This window comes from Drosophila montana, unplaced genomic scaffold (assembly GCF_035044405.1).
Source record: "Drosophila montana isolate Dmon_TW-CO22-7 unplaced genomic scaffold, ASM3504440v1 contig_3416_1, whole genome shotgun sequence".
NCBI lineage: Eukaryota > Metazoa > Arthropoda > Insecta > Diptera > Drosophilidae > Drosophila > Drosophila montana.
This window is the reverse complement of record NW_026998301.1, coordinates 327,047-353,239: the sequence shown is the minus strand read 5'-3', so window position 1 is coordinate 353,239 and position 26,193 is coordinate 327,047. Positions and strand designations below refer to the sequence as shown.

Here is a 26,193-nt window from a genome sequence, read left to right as displayed (position 1 = left end):
AAGCCTTTCGCTTTTATAGTTCAATTGTAATTACATTTTTTAGGAGCTGAGAATAGCATATACATTTGTTTATATATTTTTAAACTGATTATAGAGTATAACAAATATTTCCCACTCTCTCTCTCTCTCTCTCCCTCTCCCTCTCTCTCGCTCGCTCGCTCGCTCTCTGCAACTTTTTGGGGGCGTGCGTATTTGTTTGCTCAACAAGTTCGTTGCCCTCACCCGAAAGTAGATGGATACCCGTTTTATCAGGGCTCGGCTTGATTAACAATCTCTTTCTAATGAATTGGATGACTCAATTGATTCGTTCAAGTAATTTCTATAGATTATAACAATTATTTTCATGCTAATAGCTTAAATAGAGCTAACTAAAATCCACAAGAGCTTCGTTTGCTTTTCGCCAACTGTTTTATAACTGTTGTTAGTTAACAGCTTTTTCGTCCCGCTACCCTATACAAATTTTGTTCGCTATTTTGCCAAATATTTTTAAATATCAAAAGTCAGCAACCGGAAATGGAGTGGTCAGAATTTTGCTTTAACTTTTTAATTTACAGATAAGACTTATTTATCTACATTCATATTTTTCGTATTGCTATAGAGAAAAATAATATGACGAAGGTTACACCATAAAAACCTTATCTGTCGAGACTTTACCCCTACCGATTTACAAAATTTTAAAAAAACTAGAATATTAGCTCTAATGCACATATGTATATATCTTTATAAATATGCATAAATCGACACCATTTTGAAAATATATTCCATATAAACCAGTTATAAATATAAATAGATCTGTACGATAATGACCTATATAGTGCCTATGTAGAAAAGTATGCACAAAAACTCGTTGTAGCGAAAAATTCATTATTTAGCTTTTGGGTAGCTATATAATATATCTATATAGGAAATACTCTATGCAAGTGTTGAATACTCTCTATTGAGATTCGTATGGTAGAACAACTTTTGCAGAATACCCTCCTTTACTGCATTGTTTTTGTTTTGTTTTTTTTATAATTAATATTATTTTTAATATATTCCATTTTGATAAATTCTCCAAAATTAACTAAAGAACAATTTTTTTACAATTTTCGTTAAGCATTAAAAAATAGTTTTGTTATATTTGACACTCAAAACATATATTTTAATATTTATAAGTATGATTTCTAGCTAAGCTCATATAATATTTAAGTAACTCATTTAATTAGGGCATTCAAAGTTCGTTGGGCTTACAATTAAAATTTTGCCATGGCTGCCCCTTTTATGAATATGCATACATATGCATTTCTATTGCGCACTTACAGGCACAAAGTATGCACACCCACACACACAGACAGACACACATGGATAAGATATATACATATGTGTACTTGTACATGGAGCGTGTGGGAATTAAAACTGAATGTAAACAATGGCTAAGTATTAGTTGTTGGTACTTAACAAAAATCCGCTAAAGCGCCTTCACTTCAAATTCAGCGCTCTTGATGGCGCAGAGAGAGATCAAGAGAGTGAGAGAGAGAGCGCGCGCGCCAAATGGCCATTCACTTGCTGTTATTACTGTTGTTGCTGCTCCACTTTCCCAAAGCAAAGCTGCTGAGTACCCGCGTCTGAGAGAGCGTACCAGCAAAAGCACATAGCCATTGAGAGAGAGAGAGAGAAAGAGGCAGAGTGGCAGCAGCAACAACAACAGTTATATAGCGCTTCGGCTGTGTTTAGATTTAGTTGTTATTGTTATTGTAGTTACATATTGTTGCTGCTGCTTGCTGCTCGCTGCCCGCTGCTGCTGTTGCTGCTGCTGCTGGCTGACGCTTCAGTCGCTGCCAGCTGCAGCTGTTGGTGAGTTGTCTTTGGCCGTTGATGTCGCTGTCTTTGTTGTTGCTGGAAAAGTTAAAAGAGAAAATGTGCTGGCAATTGCAGAAGAACTAGCAGCAAAAGGGAACAATTAATAAAAACAAAAAAAACCAAAAGAAGAGGAAAATAGCATATTTGCAACAATTGGAATTCGGTTTCGAGATGCCGCCGCACAGATGGACAGACGAAACGCGCGACGCCTCCTGTTACTATGGCAACAATGTTGCAAGCACTGCTGGTGGCGCCTCCAGCGATGCGGACGATGACGACACGGAGGCGGATGACGAGCGGCAGGCGTTCTGCAGCGGCGACAGGCCGCTCATCAGAGGTAGGCCAAATCCTAAATCGAAATTCAAAAAACAAAAAAAAAAATGTATTCAATCTAAATCCACGACGAATTCGCAGCTGCTGAGGAGCTGGGCCAGGCGGACAGCTGGCTGCAGACGCGTCACATATTCGGCCTGATGGGCTTCCTCGGCTTTGCCGTCGTCTATGCAATGCGCGTGAATCTCTCCGTGGCCATTGTGGCCATGGTCAATCAGACGGCCATACCGCACAGCAACAGCTCCGTGGTGGCCAACGATACGTGCCCGATGCCCCCGTTGAACGGCACTTCGTTGGGCACATTTTGGCGCCGCCTGCCACCGTCGGAGGGTGAATTTGTGTGGGATGAGGCCACCCAGGGCCTGGTGCTGGGCAGCTTCTTCTATGGCTATGTGCTCACCCAGGTGCCCGGCGGCCGCATGGCCGAGCTGCTCGGCGGCAAACGCATCTACGGCTATGGTGTCCTTATTACGGCAATTTTCACGCTGCTAACGCCGCTGGCGGCGCACTGGGACCTGCCGCTGCTGGTGCTGGTGCGCATACTGGAGGGCATGGGCGAGGGTGTCACATATCCGGCGATGCACGCCATGCTGGCGCACTGGATACCGCCGCTGGAGCGCAACAAATTCGCGGCCATTGTCTATGCCGGCTCCAACATTGGCACCGTCATCTCCATGCCGCTGACGGGCTGGCTCTGCTCGCAGGACTTTCTGGGCGGCTGGCCATCGGCCTTCTACATCTTTGGGCTGCTGGGCCTGGTGTGGTTCGCTGGCTGGATGTATCTGGTGTACGACAGGCCCAGCGATCATCCGCGCATCTCGCGCAAGGAGCGCGCCTATATTGAGCGCTCGCTGCAGGTGCAGCAGCCCCAGCTGCTGGAGGAGGAGCAGCAGGAGCAGGACCAAGACGACGACGAACAGGAGCAGGAACAGGAGCCAGATCTGGTGCAACTAGATGATATACCCTGGCGTTCGCTGCTCGGCAGCGTGCCCCTCTGGGCCATTCTGCTGACACAGTGCGGCCAGAGCTGGGCCTTCTACACGCAGCTGACCGAGCTGCCCACCTATATGAGCAACATCCTCCACTTTGACATCCAATCGAATGCGCTGCTCAATGCGGTGCCGTTCCTAACCTCCTGGTTCATGGGCATCGCCTGCTCCGCGCTGGCGGATTGGATGCTCGCCCGGCGCTACATAACGCTGCTCAACTCCTACAAGCTGTGGAACACGATTGCCTCGGTGGTGCCCTCGCTGGGCCTGATTGGCATCATCTACGTGGGCTGCGACTGGGTCTGGGTCACATTCATGCTCGCCGGCGTCGGATCCTTCGGCGGTGCCGTCTACGCCGGCAACCAGATGAATCATATTGCGCTCAGTCCACGCTATGCGGGCACCATGTACGGCATTACCAATTCGGCGGCGAATATATGCGGCTTCCTGGCGCCCTATGTCATTGGGCTGATCATCAATCATCGCGAGACCCTCACCCAGTGGCACATTGTCTTCTGGCTGGCGGCGGGCCTCAATATCGCTGGCAACTTTATCTATCTCATCTTTGCCAGCGCCGACGAGCAACGCTGGTCCCTGCAGCGTCCGGCGGCGGTAAGAGCCTCCGGTTCCGCCGCGGGTCGACCGTTGCGCATCTAGCGGCTGCTCCAGGTACCTAGCACAAGCCCAGAGTTAAAACGTTATATCCATTTAGAGCATAAGCATGTGTGATAATTCCGAGCGGAATGTTTTCTTTAGTTCCCAAGACGACGACGACGATGACGATGACGATGACGACATCGATGACTCAGTATTCCTTGTGAGTGAATCTAACCCTCGAACAAAACACACGCTATCCCGATTATAGTTCTGTAATCCTCCAGCGACTTCCAGTGGAACCAATGTGAAGCTTAAGAAACACTTCGCATTAACCTGCCCATGACTTCCATTCACTTTCCAGTAGCTCTTAGTTGCGAAAGATTCTTTATGTTCACTTCCAGCAGCACCTCTTGCTCTTCCAACAGCTTCCAGTCACATTCCAGTAGCTCTTAGTTGCGAAAGCTTCTTTATAATGACTTCCAGCAGCACTTCTTGCTCCTCCAACAGCTTCCATTCACTTTCCAGTAGCTCTTAGTTGCTTAAGCTTCTTTATAATGACTTCCAGCAGCACTTCTTGCTCCTCCAACAGCTTCCAGTCACATTCCAAAACTGTCAGCACTGTGACATTCCAGCAGCACTTATTTCATTCCAACAGTTTCCAGTGTTTTTATTAAAGTTGACTAAGCCAGTGCTAGGCCCAAGAAGGTGCTTCCAATGCTTTTCCAGCAGTATTTATTGACCATTCAGCGGCTTCCAGCGTCTCTTCGAGTGTTGAGACAAAACATTGAGTGGCTTTCCAGGCGCTTCCAGTGTCGATTAACATCCCATAGATATATGTTTAGCGTAGACAGACTGCTTCCAGCGGCTTCCAATATTATTTTGCTGACTTTCCAATGGCTATTACTGTGGTTTCTTTCACTTTACCAATTGTTAGGCGGAACAGTAACCGTTATCGCTTTTTTACAACGGACTGTGTTTTGCTAGATGTTTTTATAACAGTATACTATATATGTATGTACATATATATTCGTTATACGACTTATGTAATCCCTATACGATATACATAAACATATATACAAACTAGGCACTACGATTGACCTATATAGCTTTAGTGGGACGCCAGTGCGGTGGCCCAACGAAATTTTACGAAATATATACCATATACAAGTTATAAATATATAGATATATGTATATATATATGCCTTTTATATAATATATAGCTTATATGTGTGTAAATAGCATCGAATGGCATCTGAATGCCACTTGGATATAAACTATGCAAAAAATAAAATCGCACAAACATATCGTAAATGTTGAAAAAATGTAACTGGAAATTGTTATTTTGGCTTGAAACAGATTGACTCAGCACTAGATAGGGCTTAAGTAGTCAATGATTAACGGGTTGCTAGCCTTTTGTGCTAGTTCATTTAACGATCTGGCAGCACCTGCGCATTAAGTTGGCTGCGCCTAATCGTGTTCTGTTCAGGCGCAGCCAACTTAACAGGCTCGTGGAAACGAATCCTGTTCATGTTATGAGATTTGGTTAAAGAGCTCATTAATTTCGTGTCATGATATCATGCATTTCACGACATTAACATTGAGTTGACTAACAATTAGTCGTAGCTGTTCTTAGTCAAAGGCATTCGTCATGTGCTTGGGCAATTTATTTTCGGTACCGATTGTTCCTATTGAAGTCGTGTGATAAGAGCACGAAAGATATCTAAAAATACAAATATAGTTTAAGTAAAAGCTAAGTTATTCTTTTACCAAAATAACTACATATATGTTTAAGTAGACTGATGTTGATGACTCGCTTTTGCGAGTTTGGATTAGATAATATTAAAAACAATAGAACTTTATGTCCGACTGATCATACAATGATATAGGTGTCCGATCTGCCCGATTCGGCATATTTACTATGGGAAGTTTTATTGGATAAGCTTCAAAACTAAGTCAAGCGTCTGATATTTATCACAAATATATATACTCTATGGGATCGCAGACATATCAGACATCATTGTAGACAACAGAGACATAAGAGACCAGACTTGGATGACTAAGAAACTGTTCCCACAACCCAATAATACATAATTAACTTTGCAATGAGGCTAATTGCTCTGCAAACCTTGAAAGCAACTTTAAAACTAGAAAGTAAAAATGTTTTCGACACGCCGAAGTTTCAATACCCTATTGCAGACATGTGAGAAAAGTAAAGCACGTTAATGCTGAGTTTGATAGAAATATCTTGGCAAAAATAAAAACTCATTCTTCGATCGGTTCTTCCTATAGAGCTATATAATATAGTAATCTTGATCTTGTTCAGATTTGACACATATATTTAAGCAGCATTGCAGATATCTTGATAAGTTACAGTATAAGTTAAAGTTTTCCATACAAGAACCTACTGTTCCGACCGATCCTTCCTATGTCAGCTATATAGATATAGACGGACCTAGGCAGAGTCTTAAGAGGTTGGTTTTGAAACTGAAGACAGACTAGTTTGGCCAGAAAAAGACAGACGGACAGATGGGAATGATATAAAAACTCGGCCATTGATTCCGATCTAGAATATATATATATACACTTTATGGGATCGGAGATGTCTGCTGCTATGCGTTACACATTTCATGACCAAACTATAATACCCTAGAAATATGAACAATAATTCCACAGAGAATAGAAGCTGTGATATCTAAGCTCTGCCAAATGTTTAGTCAGCATAATACTCTCTCTCTCTCTCTCTCTCTCTCTCTATCTCTCTCTCTATAAAACAACTCTAATAAAAAATAGTTTTGTTTCATTTTCGTTTATTTTATTTTATTAAGAATAATTAATGCCGCTTGCTTTGTTTTTTGTTTTTTGTTTTTTTGTCGGATGTTACCGATAGCTGGTTACTGGGTAAGGGCTTTGTAGGGGGGGAGCAGGAGACTCGGTTGACGTTTCAGTTTGTTGTTCTTTTCTCTTTTGATATGGCATTCAAATATATATATATATATATATATTACAATACAAATACAAATACAAATACAAATACAATTAGTTATATTGTACATACATATATAATATTATACTATGTCTGTACTATCGCGCTATAACAAAATACAAAAAAAAAAATAATAATAATAATATTAATCACACAAGAAAAAACAACAACAATGGAGAAACAAAATTAGACGCCCTTCATTTGATGATGCAGTATTATACGATATATAAATATATATATATATATATATAATGTGTATATATATAAAAATAGACTTGTACAAAGCATGATCATAAGCGTGATCGTGAGCATGATCAAGCGTGTGCTGTGGAGATGATGGACAAGACCTTGAGCTTGATCGTGATCATGAATCGAATACCATGATCCTGAGCAAGAGCCTGATCGTGTTCATGATCAAGATCTCGAGTCATGATCAAAGTCGTGATCATCATCATCAAAAGACATTGAGCGTGACCATGACCCTGATTTGGATTATGATCAAAACCTTGTGTGATCGTGTGCATGACCAAGATCTCGATCGTGACCGCAACCACTTTGCTGGCGATCACGACCAAGAGCCTGAACATGAGCATGACCCTGCGATCGCGATCGCGATCATGACTACCAGACGCTGCATTTGTTCGCCGGATTCATGGTGGTGCCCACGGCACAGCTGTAGGCATCCGCAAAGTCTCGCGAATTGGAGAGCGGCCCCAGGACGCGAACAAAGCCCGGCGAATGCACCGAGGATCGGATCTTGGTTAGCGCATCCTCCGGCCGCATGCTGCCGCACCAGATCTGCGCATAGTTGAGGAAAAATAGCTGATCGTGCGTCAAATTGAGCGCCGGCAGCAGCAGTTCGCGTCCGTGCAGCTTCTCCCACTTCTTGTAGGCCTGCAAATGAGCCACGAGACAAGAAATCGGTTAAGGGCTAAGAGATCCGAGGGCGATCGCTGAGATTGCTCACCCGAAATGATTGCTTGAGGCCGCCATTGTCGGCTATGTTCTCGCCCTGGGTCATGCGGCCGTCCATAAACATGTTCACCTCGTTGATCTTGTAGCGCGAATACTGATCGATGACGCATTGGGTGCGCTCCCGGAATGCCTTGATTGTGGCATTATTCCACCACTGCATCATGTTGCCCTCCTTGTCAAACTGCCGCCCCTTGTCGTCGAAGCCGTGTGTGATCTCGTGACCGATCACCACGCCGATTCCGCCATAGTTGAGCGATTTGGGAAAATGTTGACTGTAGAACAAAGGCTGCAAAATGCCCGCGGGGAATACTGAAAGAGCGACAAATTTTAGGTTGGCACAGATCGATGGGAGACGGGAGATCGGAGACGGAAGATGGGAGATGGCGCACCTATATCATTCTTGTTGGGATTGTAGAAGGCGTTGACCACCGCCGGCTCTGTGGTCCATTTCTCTTTGTCCACCGGCTGGCGCAACAGATTCAACAGCTTCTCCGACTCCCATTGCAGAATGCTCAGCACATTGTCAATAAAATTATCCGGCACGATCGTAAGCTAATGCAAAGACAACAAAGTATGATCAGAAAGTTGGGGTATTTTTTTTTTTTTTTGTCGAGCAGGCACCTACATTCACATACTCCTGCTCCAGCTCGGTGACATTGGTGAGTATCTCCGGATAGCCGATGCGTTCGTTCATCGTGTCCGCCTTCTCTTTGGCCACGGCGCGCGTCTCGTCGTCCATCCAATGGTTCTCGGCGAGCAGCTCATTGAATGCCGCCCTTATGTTGTGTATCATCTCGAGGGCGACCTCTTTGCTATCCTGGTTGAAATTGTCCCGGATGAAGAGTGCACCGACGGCGACGCCCAGCTTCTTATTGGTCCACTCGACGCACTGGGACCAGCGCGTGCGCTCCGACTGTATGCCCATCAGAATCTTACGGAACTCGACACGCTCCCGCTGATACTCGTCGATCATGTGCGTCATCAGCGACATGACCAGACGCCAGAGCATATAGTTGTGCACCACACGGCGATCGGTTTGGTCCAGAATGCGACCCATTTCGGTGAGATAGGTCAGGCCGTAGGTGACCAGCGGCTCATCCGGCTGCAGCACAATGTCCGTGCCCAAGGCCGTCTGCAGATAGACGCTCCAATTGAGCTCCGGCACCAGCTGCTGCAGCTCCGGCAGCGACAGCTTGCGGTAGACGGCGCTCGTGTCGTGCCGATCCGCCTCCGGCAGCGAGATATTCACCAGCTGCGTCTCGAACAGCACCACCTGCTGCAGCTCGTCGGCAGCTGTTGCCGGATTGGCGCCCAGCAGCAGCGAGATCTGGGTCATGTACTTGTGGTACGCCTGGCGATCGTTGACGCTGCTCGGCTTTAAATAATAGTCGCGCGAGGGCAGCGCGTACTGCATCTGATCCATCTGTATGATGTTCACCGAGCTGTTCTTGTCGTCCGCGCCAACGTACAGCTCGATCAGCACCGACTCGCTGTAGTTGAGGCGCAGCTGGCCCATCAGCTGCTCCACGGACAGCTCGGCGGGCGGCTGCCAGTTGGACTCGATTACGGGCCAGCCGCCCAGGGAGCGGAGCACCTGCTTCAGGCGACCAGCGCCGATCTTGCGTATCTGGGCTGCAAGTAAGCAAGGCAGCATTAGTCAAAGGGTAAGCCGACTAACAGATACCCTCTAACTCTTACTCCAATTCGGGCTCCAAAACGGAGCCTAAGCCGAACCTCAAGTCGGATTAACTAATTAAAGTTCGGTCGAACCTAACCTCGAATCGAGGCATCAAACCCTTCGAAAATGATTAAAATAGGTTTTGTTACAGGCAGACGGAAGGCATACATTCTGGATACATGAGTCTAGCTCGGAAACTGGAAAAGCCAGCGACTGGTAAGAACATATATATACATATATTCTCCCATACAACATATACAGAGCAAGTTTGTACGGCATTCTTCTTCTTTTTTTATAATGTATTATAAAAGAATTGGATTGGCTCGAGGATTACAATAGCTAGTTACCCGAAACTTTGTATGTGGGTTCTCGATTAGTATACACAGCCTAAAAATGTTTAACTTTTGGGATGCCTCTAACTATTTCTTCTAGAACCGTAAGAAATCGAATTTTTAGTAGGGTAGATCCTTATGCTTTGCTATATACATACTTTTATATGCCAAGTTTAGAGCCTGAAATTTTCATAATGATCGGACTATAAGCACCGAAGTTCTTAAAGAATGCATAGAGAGACGGACTGTGTTATAAGAGTCAAAACTTAAGGCGAATCGAGGGAATCGAAACAGCGAATATTTTCGTTGACCCTGACTTCATAGGCCCCATTCAGAACTTTTCTCAGTTCTCAGGCCGTTTCTCTTCCGTTTATAAGTATTATACGAGCTGTCTCTAGCTCTAAATCTTAGCGAGATATGCCCGGGCAGAATTTCGTTATTTATCGATAATTTGAATAATCAAAAGTTATCGTCAGCTTGGAATAATCGTGATCTTGAAGTCTAGTTACTGAGATCGAAGCCATGACACAGACGAAAAGGCCTTCGCCTTTTGTTTTACGGGGTATAATTCGATTACTCACGTATGTCCATGCAGCTCTTGTAGAAGGTCTTCGCCTTGACCGTAGCCGCATTGTCGCGTTCATCGATCGGTTCCTCGAGGACACCACGTAAAACCAACTGCTGCTGATCGGAGAGCACCTGTTAACGGTTTGCCAACCGGGCAATTAGCTAGAGGTCCACTCGAAGTCCTGGCCTTACTTACCTCAAAGGTGCTGATCGAGCTGCGATCCTCGGGTATGGGATGCAATTTATTCCATGTGCCGCACGCATATTGAAAGAAATCATCGCACGGATCCGCCGTCAAGTCCATGGCGGACAGCAATGAAGCAGCTGCAAAAGCATCCAAAAAAATTCATAAATCAAGCGTACAAAACCCATTCCTCAAAAAGCCCACAACAATGGGAACGAGCTCAGCTGCGCGGCTTTTATTGGAATTCCTCGCCATAATTCACATTCGTTTCGATCATAAAAGTCAAATAACTCATTGAAAGCGCAACTCTTTATCTAACTCCACCAGCCCATCCCTCCTATGGCCAATGTACCTGTACATTGGGGATGGGCTTAAAGGGCATATTGATTGCGCTGAAATGTATGCAACAGGCGGCTGATTATAAGCCCATAATCTTCGTTATCGCGTATTTATTCTTTTTGCGTACATTTATTAATTGCAACTATTTAAAGATAACTTGAGATAAGTCTCGGGCTACAGGGTATTACTCAGTTAGTCAAGCTCAACTTTCGCAATCTAATTTGTTGGCCTGGCAAAATTAACGCGGAAAGTTTTCTTTGCGCCTTGGTTTTTGTTTTTCTGGCGGCTTCCGAAAAACTTTGTCAGCCTTTCGCGTAGAAATTAAATGCATTCTTGGGTTTGTCTTAGATAATTTAAGTGTGAGAACTTGAGGATTTCTATAGGCTGGCTATTCAAAGCGGTTGAAACCATAAATCAACTGAATTATAATAGAGCAAGAATATTCTGGTCCGGGCTAAGTTTATCTCATAACATTTTTGATACGACCTTTCCGTGAGAAACTCAATACAAAATGAGTTTGAAGTGAAAGTCAAATGTAAAAGTGAAAGGTGCAAACATTTTGTGTCCGTTGCACTCCCGTTTTACTCCCAAGTAAGCATCATCATCATGCCAAGACTCGTTTTCATTAGGGTCTAATTTTGGGTATTTCAAATAAGTTTGAGGCCCATCGGACGAAAAGGAACGTCATATGGACAAATGTTGGACTAGGCGCTACTGGATTTTGCAAAAAGTGTGAAACATTTTCACACGAATCTAAATAAACAACTGAACAACAATCGTTTTTCGAGAATTCCCCAAAAATCGTCCTACCGTGCACTTACATCACATTACATTGTAGTTGGGACGGTGCGCTGATGACCAATCAGTCAATCAGGCGGGCAGTGAGTCAGTCAGTCAATCGATCAGTCAATGAGTCATTCAGTCATTCAGTCAGTCAGTGTATAAGCCAATGAGTCAGTCAGTCTAATAGTCACTTATCGAGTCATACATTTAGTCAATATATAAGCCAATCATTCAATCAATCAGCCAGTGAGCCGGTATATAAACCAATCAGTGCCTGACTGATTTTACTCAGTCATCCAGTCAGTTAGTATAAGAATAAGCCAATCAATCTGATAGCCAGTATTTGGGCAAAACCGTCATTCAGTTAGTTAGGCAGACAGTTCGACTGACTGTTAGTCAGTCTATCAATCAGTCAGGGGATCAATCCATCAATTAACCAGCCCATAATCACAATCAATCAGTCAGTCAGTTAGATAGTCAGTCAGTCAGTCACTCAATCAGTTAGTCAGGCAGTAAATAAATCAATCAGTAAGTCAATCCATCAGTGAGTCGGTCAATCAATCAGTGAGTTAGTCAATCAGTTAGCCAAAATATGAGCCAATCAGTCAGTCAATCGGTCAGTCAGTCAATCAGTCAGTCAGTCAGTTTGATAGTCAGCCACTCAATCAGTAAGTCAGGCAGTAAATAAATCAATCAGTAAGTCAATCCATCAGTGAGTCGGTCAATCAATCAGTGAGTTAGTCAATCAGTTAGCCAAAATATGAGCCAATCAGTCAGCCAATCGGTCAGTCAGTCAGTCAGTCAATCAGTCAGTCAGTCAATCAGTCAGTCAGTTTGATAGTCAGTCACTCAATCAATAAGTCAGGCAGTAAATAAATCAATCAGTAAGTCAATCCATCAGTGAGTCGGTCAATCAGTGAGTCGGTCAATCAATCAGTGAGTTAGTCAATCAGTTAGCCAAAATATGAGCCAATCAGTCAGTCAATCGGTCAGTCAGTCAATCAGTCAGTCAGTTTTACATACATAAGATTTAGCTCCCAGCTCATGTATGTGCCTCAGCCTGTTGCTGTAGCTGCTTCTGGTGCCTCCCTCTCGCTCAACTCCGCCCCTGGCCACGTGCGTGGGATTCCCATAAAAAGCTACGCATATAATTAATGTACATCTCCTGGGCTACAGTGGGCGGCGGCAAAGCCGAGGCACGAACGAAAAGATAGCCTGCTTTTGGGCGACTTACAGAGTGGAGTGTGGCTGTGGGTGTGGGGAGGGGGAGAGGAGTGGTAACTGGTGGCATTAACAATTCTAAGGCGACTATTATGCATTTGTTATGCATGCATGCGATGTGGCATGCGGCAAGTGGCAAGTGGCAAGTAGCAAGTGGCGCCACACAGAGCACCAAATGTCACATTTCCAGAAATGGCCCATAAAAAGGTCGTTAAACGTTGTCTTCGCCGGCGACTTCGTCAACATCGTTCGAATCCCTTCATTCCGGCTGGCCGGAATGCGAATGCATTTGGACATAAAACCACACTGGCCACAACTGGCCTCAAATTGACGGTAATCAACTGCTAAGCCACTTAGCCAAACAATAATAAAAATTGTCAATTAATAATTGAAAAGCAGCCCGCACGGCGGAGGGGGACCCGTTCCAATCATCATCATCGTCAACGTCATCGTCATCATGATTGAAATCCTTGGTGGAGCACTCACCTGTTCGCACGCATTCCTGTGTCAGGCAGACGTTGTCCTGGTTGCGTCCGGATCCTGCCAAGCTGTCCAAGCTGCCATCGCCTGTAATTAGAGGACTTCGGAGCTGAGTTTGCATTTTTTGATTGGCACACACACACGCACACACACACCTGAAGATTATCGCTGGCTCGATTTAAAAACCACTCAGGTAAATTAATTATATTTTGTTCGCATTAAAAAAGAATTTGCACAAGCAAATTGTGGCATTACGCCAAACGCACGACTACCAAATACCCTGTTGTCAATTTGGAATTCTCCTGGAATTCAGATTCAATTATTCCATTAATATATTAACAAGCAGAGGTAGCTTTCAGTTCCGACCAATCGTTCCTATAGCTTCCTATATATGTTATGGCAGTCCGATTTAATAAGGCTTCCAGGCACTTGTAAGAGGGTAGCAAAGTTTGCCTGCAATCGATTCTTCCCTATAGATCTATATCTTATTTCTAAGGATTTGACATTAGTTATTATAGACTGAAGTTAGATGTTTTTTGGACTAGAAGAGTTCGCTTATTTAATTTTCCTCCGCTCGAATGGGTTAAGTGGAATATATGCTGACCTGGTTGTTTTTCCTGATCAATGGCAATGCAAATAAATACTCGATTCGCTTGCAGCTGCCTCGCTTCGCCTTGGGTTTATTGTTAGCTCTGTCTTAAACCCCAAACCCACTTTGGAGGTGGGCACAATTATATTCCATTTGGTTTGTTTTTCTTTTAAAGTAAACACAAATTGGGGGCGGGGGGGGGGGGGGGGGCGTAGCTGGGTCAGCTCGTGGTCGATAGCTCATCGATTGGCGCCCGGATACAAGGCACACGGCACACGACACACGACACATGTTGCATGTGACCTTTTAATAACTGGGCGAGTACCAAATACCCTCTTGCCCCCCCCCCCCCCCTTGCGCTCTGTCTGCTTCCAGCAACTGCTCATTTATGCAGGGTCTAGCTTCTGGATTATTCCTTCCTTCTGGCTTCCTTCGCGAGCCAACGGATTGGGACTTAAGTGTTGCACTCAGGCGAAGGCAACTTTTCAGAAAATAAAATGTGTCTTAATTGAATGGGAAGCGCAACAGCCCCTGCTCATGCCCCGGTGCCTCGTGGAAGCGCTAATGAAATATGATTTGTTCAAGTTAATTGAGAGCTTTTGTAGGAAAGGAATTATCGCCAGGCAAGGCGGGAGCTAAGTGAAGGGCAGGCCTTGAGAATCGTTCGGATATACTATATAAACACTTTGCAGGATTATTATTTAATCACTTTGCAACAAACTAGTTATTATAAAAGAAAACAAAATCCCTTTGAAGAAGCTTCCAATTAAACGAAAAGCAAGGCTAAGTAAGTTACGAAAAGTTTCATTTATTATTTACTGAACTTCAATGGAATCCTAATGGAAATGTGCTTACGAACTCAGTCGGAAAGAAATGCCCTTTGAAGCCAACGAAACGACGTGAAGATCGTAACTGGAACAAATCTCAACCAGGGGAGAGTCCTCCCGAACCAACGATACAGACATGGATTGAATCGAAATTTGTGAAACAGAATCAAATATATATCGATATAAACAGGAGAATCAAAGCCATTATTCCAAAGGAATGAAAGGGAATAAAATAAAACAAATAAGAGGTTCTAGAGGATACCCTGAACCCTCCAACAGGCGATAGGTATAAAATGAAAGATACTTGATATATATATACTAGCTCTTATTATTTACCGAAATTGCCCAAAAAACATGATTTCGATATCGATTTTTATCGATAACTTGGAAACGTGGCAAGTTACCGAATATCGGAAACAAACTCTATCTGCGCTAACACTAGGACGACCTACAGCTCAAATTTCAAGTCTCTAGCTCTTATAGGCTCTGAGATCCTTGCGTTCATACATACGGACAGACGGACATGGCTAAATCGACTCGGCTATAGATGCTGATCAAGAATATATACACTTTATGGGGTCGGAGATGTTTCCTTCTGCCTGTTACATAGATTTGCACAAATACATAATACCCTAATTAGCCTCAGGTTCCCACACGGAAGAAACGACTGGAAGAACTTTAGCATATTGTATTATAATTCCGTATTTGATGTATATGTGAGTAAGAGTTATGGAAATATATCTTAGGATCAAGCCAATAATTAAAGAGGAGAGGCACGCTGAGGATTTAATACCCCGGAATAAAAGCATCCAAGATTTAAAATGCAACTATTGTGAGTTCAGGCTTTCAGCTAACCCTTTGACCTTCAATATGCGTTTGCACTTTAAATGGCTTTGTTTGGCGAAAGTTGACGAGTTACGAGTGCGTTTGAAAACACAAAGACTTGCATTATTCCACTAACATAATTGTTCCTGTGCCAATAGCTGGTTAGCCTAAGGTCCAACCTGATGAGACCACAATGAAATGCCATGGCAATGAAAGGAGGCTGGAGAACAAAGGCTGCAATGCATTGAAAATGTAAGAAAACTGAATACAAGTTACACGGATAATCATTTTGTAATACAAACAACTCTTAACAGATGGACAAGAGGAATCCCATTGAATTCCATGGCATATTATGCAATAGGTTGTCCTATTCAAATTATTCAATACGATTCCTTTGCACAATAAATATTGGGCAGCTGAAAGTGCGACTGTTTACGACTTGAAAACCCTTTCATATATATATATATATATATATCGATCTTAACAGATGGACAACAAGAGGAATCCCATTGAATTCCATGGCATGTTATGCAATAGGTTGTCCTATTCAAATTATTCAATACGATTCCTTTTCACAATAAATATTGGGCAGCTGAAAGTGCGACTGTTTACGACTTGAAAACCCTTTCATATATATATATATATATATATCGATCTTAACAGATGGACAACAAGAGGAATCCCATTGAATTCCATGGCATATTATGCAATAGGTTGTCCTATTCAAATTATTCAATACGATTCCTTTGCACAATAAATATTGGGCAGCTGAAAGTGCGACTGTTTACGACTTGAAAACCCTTTCATATATATATATATATATATATCGATCTTAACAGATGGACAACAAGAGGAATCCCATTGAATTCCATGGCATATTATGCAATAGGTTGTCCTATTCAAATTATTCAATACGATTCCTTTGCACAATAAATATTGGGCAGCTGAAAGTGCGACTGTTTACGACTTGAAAACCCTTTCATTTACATATATATATATATGTATATATATCGATCTTAACAGATGGACAACAAGAGGGATCCCATTGAATTCCATGGCATATTATGCAGTAGGTTGTCCTATTCAAATTATTCAATACGATTCCTTTGCACAATAAATATTGGGCTTAAAGCCAGCAGAAAGTGCGACTGTTTACGACTTGAAAACCCTTTCATATTTATATATATAAATATATTGAAAATAAGCCCATAATAATCAATTACAGCGGCGAACACGAAGAACATCCCGCAACCCATTTAAGAGGAAGCCCGATTGAAGGCCAGAGCTTGCCGCATGGCCTAACTCCATCAAGTATTTATAGATGTGTGGTTTATTTTTAAAAGTGTTGTAAAATAATACCAAAAAAAAGGTGGAGCAGGTGTGCGCGTAGGCTTTGATGATAGCCGGGGCTGGCCTGGTAGCGGGGAGAGGGGAGAGGGGGTGGCTACAAAAAAATCGAAAAAAAGATGAATGAATTTTGTTGTTCCGTTCGGTTATTTTGGCGCTAAATATTAAACGCACGTTTTACAACACACACACGCACTCATAAACATGTTATGATTTGTGCAGAGGTGCCTGTGTTTGTGTGTGTGTGTGCGGGTGGGCGTGTCATTCAATTAGGGCGCACAAGCAGGACAGCCGCAGGATAGCCGCAAATCGATTACAGCAACAAATTCATAGGCGAATTGATTGGTTTTCCAAAATGGAAATACATTGGGCGAGTGTTGGTTAATGCTGCAGATAAGAAAAAAAAAATAAATAAATAAAAGGCCCCTCCCCCCTTAAGCTTGGTTAGAGTGGGCGTGGCGGGTGCTGTTGGGGTTAAGTGTGTGCGAATGAAATGCAGCCGCAAGGCGAACGCTGGGCACTTGAGCTGTTTTGCTGGGTTTTGGCCCCCGCGCCGCAAGGGGGGGGGGGGGGGGGGAAAGAGGTTTGGTTATTTTGAAGAGGAAAATGTGCGAGCCACAAAAGGCAGCCAGGAAGCAGTTGCTGTCATTGTTGTTTGTTGCCCGTTGTTTGACATATTTTGTAATTGAATTTTCAAACGCGCGCGGAAATGAAAGGCGCCTACAGCACCAGGCCACAGCTGCGATAAGGACGGGCCGACTGGTTGGGGGGAGGGAAGGGAGGCAGCCGGCGGCAGCCACATATCCAATCCGCAATCCAATGCTGCCATCAAGTGGCAGCCTGTTGCTCTGCCTGCCGCCTGACGCCTGCCGCCTGCCGCCTGTTGCTGCCGCGTCCTGTTGAAAGGAAATTAGGTTTTTCATACCCTTACAATGGGCACCATCAATTTGTTGCGGCATGTGCCGCAAGCATATGTATATACATACATATGCATATTCCCCGACAAGTTCCACCCACAAGTGCGGAAAATTGGTGGAAATCGTTAACATGCCACTTCCGTGCTTTAAACTCATTTTCAAATATATTTGCACAATTTCTTTTGCAAAATTAGTTTGTTGATCGTTCAATTTTAAAGCTGTGTTCCACCGATTGCGCGAATTCCATGTCCGATTGAGCCTTCCTTCTAATTTTTCATTAATTTTTATATCGAATATGCTGCATTTCTCTTTCTACCGATTCCAGCTAAGCTCAGCTAAAATATTTAAACATTTTGGAACACGGAATTGAAACATTTAATACCAAAGCAGTACCAGAAATCAGATCAACTAATATTTTATTTTTATTTTGTAGATTGAATTGCCCAAAGCTAAATATGTTTTGCCTCTTGAACGAATTTCCCTAACCGTTGCCTGCTTTTTAACATATATTGGAACGCGGAATTGAAACACCTGACAGCACAGTAATACCCATAAATGTTTATTCTAATTCTTATGTATTTTACTATATTAAATAGTCCATATATAAATATGCTTTCTCATTTTACCGATTTTGCCTAAACTCAGCTTAATTGTTTACACATTTTGGAATGCGGAATTGAAACAATTAACATCACAGCAATAGCCAAAATCGTATGCTTTAATTGAAATGTATTTTTTTTAGATCGAATAGCTCAAAGCTAAATATGCTTGCCATTTATCGAATTTCCCTAAGCTTTGCTTACTTCTCAACATTTTTGGAACGCGGAATTGGAACGCAGTACTACAGTATACTCGTAATACTTCTATGATGTGCTATAAGAGCAATCCAACGTATATTGTTTTATATAGACACACGTTTGAGTTTTAAAAGTATTCAAATTCCTGATATTAGCGGTTATTCCCCGGCGTTGCCCGATTCAAACTAAAGATATCATTTGCCCGCACATTTCACGCTACTGTGAAATTTAAATTTACGCACACTAACTTGAGCCTTGAGATATTTCAAAAAGTGCCTAACATCAATCGAACGAAGCACCAAAAGTTGGCATCAAAGCTTTCCACCCATTTAACGCACTTCAGCAAAATTTCTTGCTTGTTTAATGTTGAACTCTGAAAAATAAGCTAGAAGAGGAAAATAAAACCTTCGCTAAGACCTTTGAGAAAAATGTGTGAAACATGCTTTAAAAGAAATTCTATAAAAATTGCTCGACCTGTTTCGAACCCAAAACTTTGGCCATAAAGTCTTTAGACGCCCAGATTCGACAAACTAGGCATGGATTTTCGGAAAAGTGTGAAAATGAATTTGCGCAAAGATCTGTGCAAATAAGTTTAGAGCCGAGCGGCTGGTTGTCAAAAACAAGTTCACAAAAGCATTACCGCGATTTTTCCACGCTTGCGGGTGGAATAAACCCAATGTCCGTGAACTTACATCGGTTAGATCTGTCTGGATAAAACTCGTGTATGTATATACACACAAGGGTATTTCATCTGCAGTTGAATGTTTCGACACATTATCTCTGCCCGGCACAATTCACAATGCCCCCTCGGACCAATTGGGTGGATTTGCCGAAAAGTGTGAAATGCCCTTGTCCAAGCAGAATCCGCAATCGCGGACCAATCGCAACGGATGTCACGTGATTGCCAGCTGAGCCAATTGGGCAACGTGCTAATTGTTTTTTACGCTTAGCTCACCTGCATCCTGTAGGTCGTTGCGCTGTTGGCGCTGGCAACGCTGATGCACGCTGGCAAAGTAGATGGCGAGGGCGCCGATTGCCGCGCCCAGCACGGTGAACGCAATGGCCAGCACCAGGAGACGGCGTCGCTGCTGCGCCTCCTTCAGCAGCAGCCAGTCGCTGGCAACGGACGGTGCCGGCGCCGGCGCCGCCGCCGGTGCCGGGCCGGGCACGTTCCGTTGCACAGCGCTGCCCACGGCTCCGCTGCCATCCGGGCTAAGGAATACAACAGTTGGCAGCTTATGTTGCTGCTGCTGCTGCTGCTGTTGCTGCTGCTGTTGCTGCTGTTGCTGCTGTTGCTGCTGACCGAGCAGCGGGGAGACGGCGGTCGCGTTTAGCTCGTCCAGCGCATTGGCCTGCATGTAGCCATTGTTGAGGTTCGCCGATGTTGACATTGGCTGCGGCGCGGGCGCGATCGCGGTCGCCGGCGACGTCGACGGCGACGGCAGCTTGTCGTTCGCTGGCTTGGCCAACATATCGCTGGCCAGGCGCTCGCCTTTATCTCGATCCCTAGCGCTGCGGTACCTTATCGACTGACAGCGGGCCTTTTGAACAATCAACCGTGCTGATCAGTTTGATGGGCGACTTCACGCACCTGTCCACGGCTGTCCGCGCTGCGGCTTTGCCCCTTCAAGTTCGCACGGTTCACAGTTGACGCTGCGTCGTCGTCGGCACTGGAAAAGAGAAGGCATGCGAATTGGTCACAAGAAACTCTCACATGGTGCCAAGGCACGAGGCACAGCGGAAAAACCATTGGCCATATATTTTAGTCACAGTTTCGACTAAGATGTTAATATAGATAACATTCTAATATGGTTAACATTTCGCTGTACTTAACATACTATAGTCAACATTTTTATATAGTTAACATATTAATATAGATAACATTTTAATATAGTTAACATTTTTATATAGTTAACATATTAATATGGTTTACATTTTGATATTAACATTTAAATCTAGTTAACATGTTAGTATTGTTAACATTTCAATATAGTTAACATATAAATATGGTTAACAGTTTAATATAGTTAACATTTTAACATAGCTAACTTTGGTTTTTTCCTGGCGCCCGAGCAGGGACTTTCGATATTTTCTATTGTTCAATTGTGCTTGCCCTGACTTGGTTGTAAGTGAATAATTCATTTGCTTGACATTAGCTAAGCCTTATAATTAAACAAGGGTCTCAGCAAGTTACGTATGGCTGTTAAATTTTTAATTATTTTTACGACAGCTGCGACTTCAACTTTTGCTTTCTTTCGAAAATGTCATTTCCCAACTGCGAATAATTAACTGAAAAAATAGTTCAAGGCAGCTTTCTGAAGTTTGCTTAACTATGCAGACTATCAATTAGACGAGCATTCACGTTTCGCATTAATATTTAATAATATTTATTTACATGGAAAAACATTTACTAATAATAACTTTGAAGATTATCCTTCAACTTGCAGGCTCGAAAGAAAAGTAACTGAAATTTCCTTTAAGCTAAGAATATTTTCGTTTTTTTCCCCCATTTGATTATTTACGGTACTTGCAAATGGAACGCGGAATCGAAACACTTTCAAGTACAGTAATAGTCGGTACAGTCTGATGAATGCACAGTAGTTCATTTAGCTAACTGAACGAACCAACTGGCGTTGTTCAACACTGTCAATTTTAATGAATTGTGTAAACGTATTAGAATTGTGCACACGTGCTATCTGAAAATGTCAGTGCAAATAACTGCAATTGTCAATTACCAGAGTGCGCCAGACAAAACCAGATGGATAAAGCCTGAGGCTTGGCGCAACATCACCTAAGCCAACTGTGTTGTAATAAAAAATGTATGATATTTTTGATATAAATTGAAACCAGTTGGGTAATACGAGACGAACGCAAAGTGTGATCACTTTTAATGAGTCATTTTATGCGCAACTGTACGTAAGTGAAATGTTTAATAACAATTAGCTATGAAATTTAAACTGTTTCATATAGAGTAGTTCATAGTTGTTGTGTTTAAGGTAGTTAAACACTTAAATTGGGCTCTGCTCTTTTGGTTTTCAAAATGTTTTCATATCATTTTATTCTACATAAACCCATCCAATCCAAATGCATGCTGTTCTCTGTTAACTCTTCCATTTTGTTACGATCTTAAGTCTATTTGTTTGTTAAAAAATTAAAAGTAAAGGATGGCAGCGAGCTAATGAAAATTAGATCAGATCATAAGAAAACCAGAAAGTTGTTCTCAAAATGAAAAAATTCCTTAACATATATAAAATGAAAAGTTCTTGAAGCGTGGAAAATGTTTACAGCTAGAAACAATTGTTTGCACAATGCAATTTGTGCACAATTTATGTAAGAATTTTGGATGTTTTGGAACAATCTAAAAGATCCAGTCAAAATAGTCGACTTTCAAGCGCCGAACAGAGCATGGCGCAGTCAGGAGAAGACGACTAAATTGTTTTTAAATGTGTTTTGTTTCTAGTTCTTGCTGCTATTAATTGACATAGACAACGCCTCGTATGAGTAATATTAGCTATATATTATTATTAAAAAAAAAAAAAGCTTTACGAGCATCATATGTAAATGAAACTTGATACGAGTAGACGGGAGGGATTAGATCATGACCAAAGATTAAAAAAAAAACGTAGGCAAAGATATCTTGATGAAGATTTGGGAATAGATATAGTAGGAAAAAAATTGCATTAATCTAAATAAATAGTTGAATTTAAATGGTCGTTAATTTGATATTAGATTAGATCATGACTTGAGACCAACTAAAACAAGTAAGAGTTGAGCACAATTTAGGAGCCCAATTTGGGAGCGCCAAGCATTCTTTCTTCTCTTCTGCTTTTCATGCTTCTAACGCTCTTAGGCCCATTCTATGGGAAATGCGTTCTTGACGATCTTCGGTGCTTACAGTCCGATCTGTATGAAATTTTCAGGCCATAAATATGGCATACAAAAGTGTGTGAATACCAAAGTACAAGGCTCTAGCTGCAATAGTTCGTTTTTTACACCCATTTTGGGTGGAATGGCTGAAGTTATCCGGAAAGTTAAATATTTTCAAATCTATATAAACTATGCGAGAATCTAATTTTTGATAGATATTTTAAATATGGGTCACAATATAGGCAAAATAAGATACATTTAAAAGCTTCGCGTAGGTTATACGAGAATGTATATCAAATTTGAAGAGGAACCTCTTGTAGTTTCCGGGATCTATCCGTTCATACGGACAGACACAGTCCGTAGTCCTGATCCTGATCTGAAATCTATATACTATAGAGCCTCAGAATTGCCTATTGCTGGTTGTTTTGCACCAAATTTGGGGTATTTTGGCTTTATATATGTAAATAGGCTCTTGCTTGAACAGGAATCTTTCAGGGTTGCCAGATGGAGCCGAAAAAGTCACAAGATAATCTTTGATCGCTGCTGAGATCACACGCTGTGCTCCTTGCTGTCAACACACACACACACTCACACACACACAAATAAATGAATGTGTATATATTTTGATAGGCCCGGTAAACAGCTGTCTGTCCCGGCTGTCGGCCAGTCGTGCGGCGATCAGGGCCAACATGTTTGGTGGTGGGTCAGCAAACGCAGCCGCCGCGTAGAACGCAGAGAACGAGAGATGCAAAAAGCAGCTCAACTTTGATTAGCTATAGTATTCAATTTTAATTGAGATACAGCGGCTGATTTCGCACAGAAACAAAAAAAAAAAAAAAAAAAAAACGACAAAAAATATCTGAAACTAGTTCTGCGAGAACGGTTCACAAAATAAGCGTGGGCCGCACCTGCGCAGCCAGGGCGATCGGAGGCTTCGGAGCTCGGGGATAGCTGGAGGCTGGCGTCGCGCGCTCCACTCATCTCGTGATAATCTTTATCTAAACGCTTAATAAACGCTCGGATTATGCATAAAAAAAAATTATATGTGACACACACACACACGCACAGTTTTGGGGGGAAGCGCCAGTTGGCAACACAACAAAAAAAAAAAAAATTCGTTACAAAAAATATTTGAAAAAAAAATATGATATTCTAATTAATTTGCATTTCGCATTGTATAACAAGTTGGGCATATTTTTGTTGTTGCTGTTGTACGTTAATTTAAATTTTATTGCTCTTGTTTGAAACTAACTAGCGGTTCTTTTTTATGTTTTTTTTTTTTTGTTTTTTGTTTGCTGCCTCTTGAAATTGTAAACTATATTTGTAAATTAATGGCATTTGTTTTTGCATTACTTTTTGTTGTTGCCTGCCGCTTTGTTGTTGTTGTTTTCTGTTGCGTACGTTGCCAGACAGTTTTTATGGCTCGGTTTTGTTTTGAACAACAACAGTTACATTTAGTTGCGCGCTATTGCTGTTGCTTTATTATTATTTCTGTTTGCCTTCTTTTTGTGTGTTGCTTTGTCGCGCCGCCAAACCGCGCGAGGCGACTACTCGTTACGTACTGAACGCTGCGAGCTGTCCTTAGCTTTTAAGCAGCCGGCCAGCGGCAGCGACGCCAGCGCACACGCTTGGCCGCGCGCTAACGGCAAAACAAAAAAACACAACAGCAACAACAAGAACAACAACAACAACAGAAGTAAAGACAAATAAGCCAACGTTTTGACAGCGCCGGCCGCATAAAAAGCTCTCTTTTGCTTTACACACTTCTGCCTTCTGCGTTGTAAGGAAGTGCAGACTCGCACACACATGCACACATATACAGCTCGCTCGCTTTAACAGGTGTCAAAACTATTTCGGCACGTTTCACACACACACACACACACACACACAGAGACAATCGGCGCCTCTGGCAGCCTGCCTGACGCTACTCGCATGGAAAAAAAGAACGGAATGCGCCATTTGCCGCGTTTTGCTATTCCATCATTCGTCATTGGCATTATCGCTGCGTGATCTTCGTCTGATTGTCATTTGTTAACAATTTTCGTGTTGTCCATTGGCCAAAACGAAAGAGAGAAAAAAATTAATTACCGCCCGCTGGCGATAAGCGGGCGCAACAACAATCAAAAATACACATGTATTTCGGCTTAGATTAATCATACTCGAAAATTAATATTAGTAAATACTTGAGACGTTGCGGTCATTGATTTGATATGTTCTTTTTTGTTTCCAGTTGATTGATTTGCTTTTTTGTTTCATATATTTAATTTGGCTATTGGATTTTGATCCCTACAAATTCATTTTGAGTATAATCTAAAAACGCCTCAGGAAATTCAAAATTAACGATATCGTTAGGAGCAAAAGCTAACTGATACACTTTGATTTTATTTTGTGCAGATTATCGATAACTGTAATCGATTTTTTTTGTAATGCATATAGAGCCTGGTGTGAAGTGTTGCCAGCTGTCGCTTAGAAAAAGTGGCTGAATCTTTTGACAACACTAGCTTTAAAGAGCTAAATTGACATTAAACGCATAGCTAGTACTAGCCAATAAAACGCCAAATCAGTTCAAATTTTTAACTGTTACCGACGGACGGCCAAATTTAGCTAGAAAATAACTGAACATCAGTTAATATGATTAAATTTGAGTATTAAACAACACAGTTCGGGTCTTTTGTCTTGTCGTTAGGTTTTCAAAACCTTTATAAGCCAAATGCATAACTATTTGAAGTAAAATTGTTTGAACGCATGTCGGGACACGTGAAGCAGGCTTTTAATCCCAGAATGTGTTTAACTATTTAAGTACGTCTTAAATGATTTAGACCCGTGTGTGTTTTATTTTTATCTACGACAGCTGCGATAACGGGTTTTAATAACATTTCTGCCGCTAATTCCATAAATAAAACTGTCATTTATCGATCAGTTCGGTCATCGACGCATTTGCGCGCGCTTTAAGCTCCCAGCCGCATAACGGCATTCGAAAGCTGGCAGCCAACAACAGGTGGCGTGCCAAGGCGAAGTTAATTTGCCCAGCTCATGCGTGCGACAGGGCGACAAATAACAAAATATGAGAATTCCTTCAGTGTGTGTGCTGTGGGTGAGTTAGGCTAGGGTGGGGGGAGGGGGGCTGGGGTCTGTTTTTATTTTTATTTAATTATTATGAAATTTGTTGTTGTTGTTTTTTATGTGTAGCAGCAGTGAAACCGTTAGGCGGGCATTACCTTGTGATTAGTTTTTGGCGCAATCAACAGCTGGCACGTGCGGCGGCGCATTTTCCGGCGCCATATGCCAGGCCCAGGACACGCAGCACAAACGTTTGAAAGCAAACCCGAGCGCAAGGACAACGTTGAGCAGGGAAATGTTTAGGGGAAAACTATATGAATGCTTGACAGCATGCAATTAAATCCATTAATGCACGTTGCCTAATACTATTTTTTATTATTATTTTTATAAAATTAGTTTATGTTTGGTTTGGTTTGTTTTGTTGCTTTGGCTGAGCGGGTCCGTCACTTTGGTAGGGCGATGCGCGACTAAAAACATATTTTCGTGCATGCACCAAAAGCCAAGTTAATCAGACAAAATGCCAGGCGTTAAGCCAACGTCGCCAGCGACCAAATTGGGGACGGCCGGCCGGCGTGAGCTTTTCTTTTTCGCCCTCTCAACAAAAAGCTCACGGGCATTACAAACAAAAACACACACTTGTTGACATCGCGGCAAGCCGCGTATG

At 42.5% G+C, this 26,193-nt stretch overlaps 2 protein-coding genes across 3 annotated transcripts; one reads left to right on the top strand and one right to left on the bottom strand.

The window, feature by feature from the left end:
- The first annotated feature begins 1,802 nt into the window (after positions 1-1,802).
- MFS10 (major facilitator superfamily transporter 10) lies at positions 1,803-5,085 on the top strand. Its single transcript, XM_064691191.1, has 2 exons — positions 1,803-2,176; positions 2,254-5,085. Exons 1-2 carry the CDS (start codon positions 2,011-2,013, stop codon positions 3,816-3,818), a joined length of 1,731 nt encoding a protein of 576 aa, XP_064547261.1. The 5' UTR covers positions 1,803-2,010; the 3' UTR covers positions 3,819-5,085.
- A 1,826-nt stretch (positions 5,086-6,911) lies between these two features.
- Nep1 (Neprilysin 1) lies at positions 6,912-26,079 on the bottom strand. 2 transcript variants are annotated; one of them, XM_064691225.1, is made up of 9 exons: positions 25,688-26,079; positions 19,558-20,272; positions 13,307-13,387; positions 10,490-10,617; positions 10,308-10,425; positions 8,342-9,348; positions 8,106-8,268; positions 7,709-8,025; positions 6,912-7,635 (listed from the first exon to the last, which is right to left on the bottom strand). In XM_064691225.1, exons 2-9 carry the CDS (start codon positions 20,072-20,074, stop codon positions 7,363-7,365), a joined length of 2,604 nt encoding a protein of 867 aa, XP_064547295.1. In that variant the 5' UTR covers positions 20,075-20,272; positions 25,688-26,079; the 3' UTR covers positions 6,912-7,362. The 2 variants fall into 2 exon arrangements, with proteins under 2 accessions (XP_064547295.1, XP_064547294.1); XM_064691224.1 differs by lacking the exon at positions 25,688-26,079 and adding an exon at positions 23,823-24,036.
- Positions 26,080-26,193: the final 114 nt, after the last annotated feature.

Bases quoted from the DNA above. Each gene is read 5' to 3' on its own strand.
- MFS10 (XM_064691191.1), top strand. From the start codon at position 2,011: ATGCCGCCGCACAGATGGACAGACGAAACGCGCGACGCCTCCTGTTAC. The intron at 2,177-2,253 runs GTAGGCCAAATC...ACGAATTCGCAG, and splicing joins CGACAGGCCGCTCATCAGAG to CTGCTGAGGAGCTGGGCCAG.
- Nep1 (XM_064691225.1), bottom strand. From the start codon at position 20,074: ATGTTGGCCAAGCCAGCGAACGACAAGCTGCCGTCGCCGTCGACGTCG. The intron at 8,026-8,105 runs GTGCGCCATCTC...TCGCTCTTTCAG, and splicing joins TCCCAACAAGAATGATATAG to TATTCCCCGCGGGCATTTTG. The intron at 7,636-7,708 runs GTGAGCAATCTC...GCTCATTTGCAG, and splicing joins GCCTCAAGCAATCATTTCGG to GCCTACAAGAAGTGGGAGAA.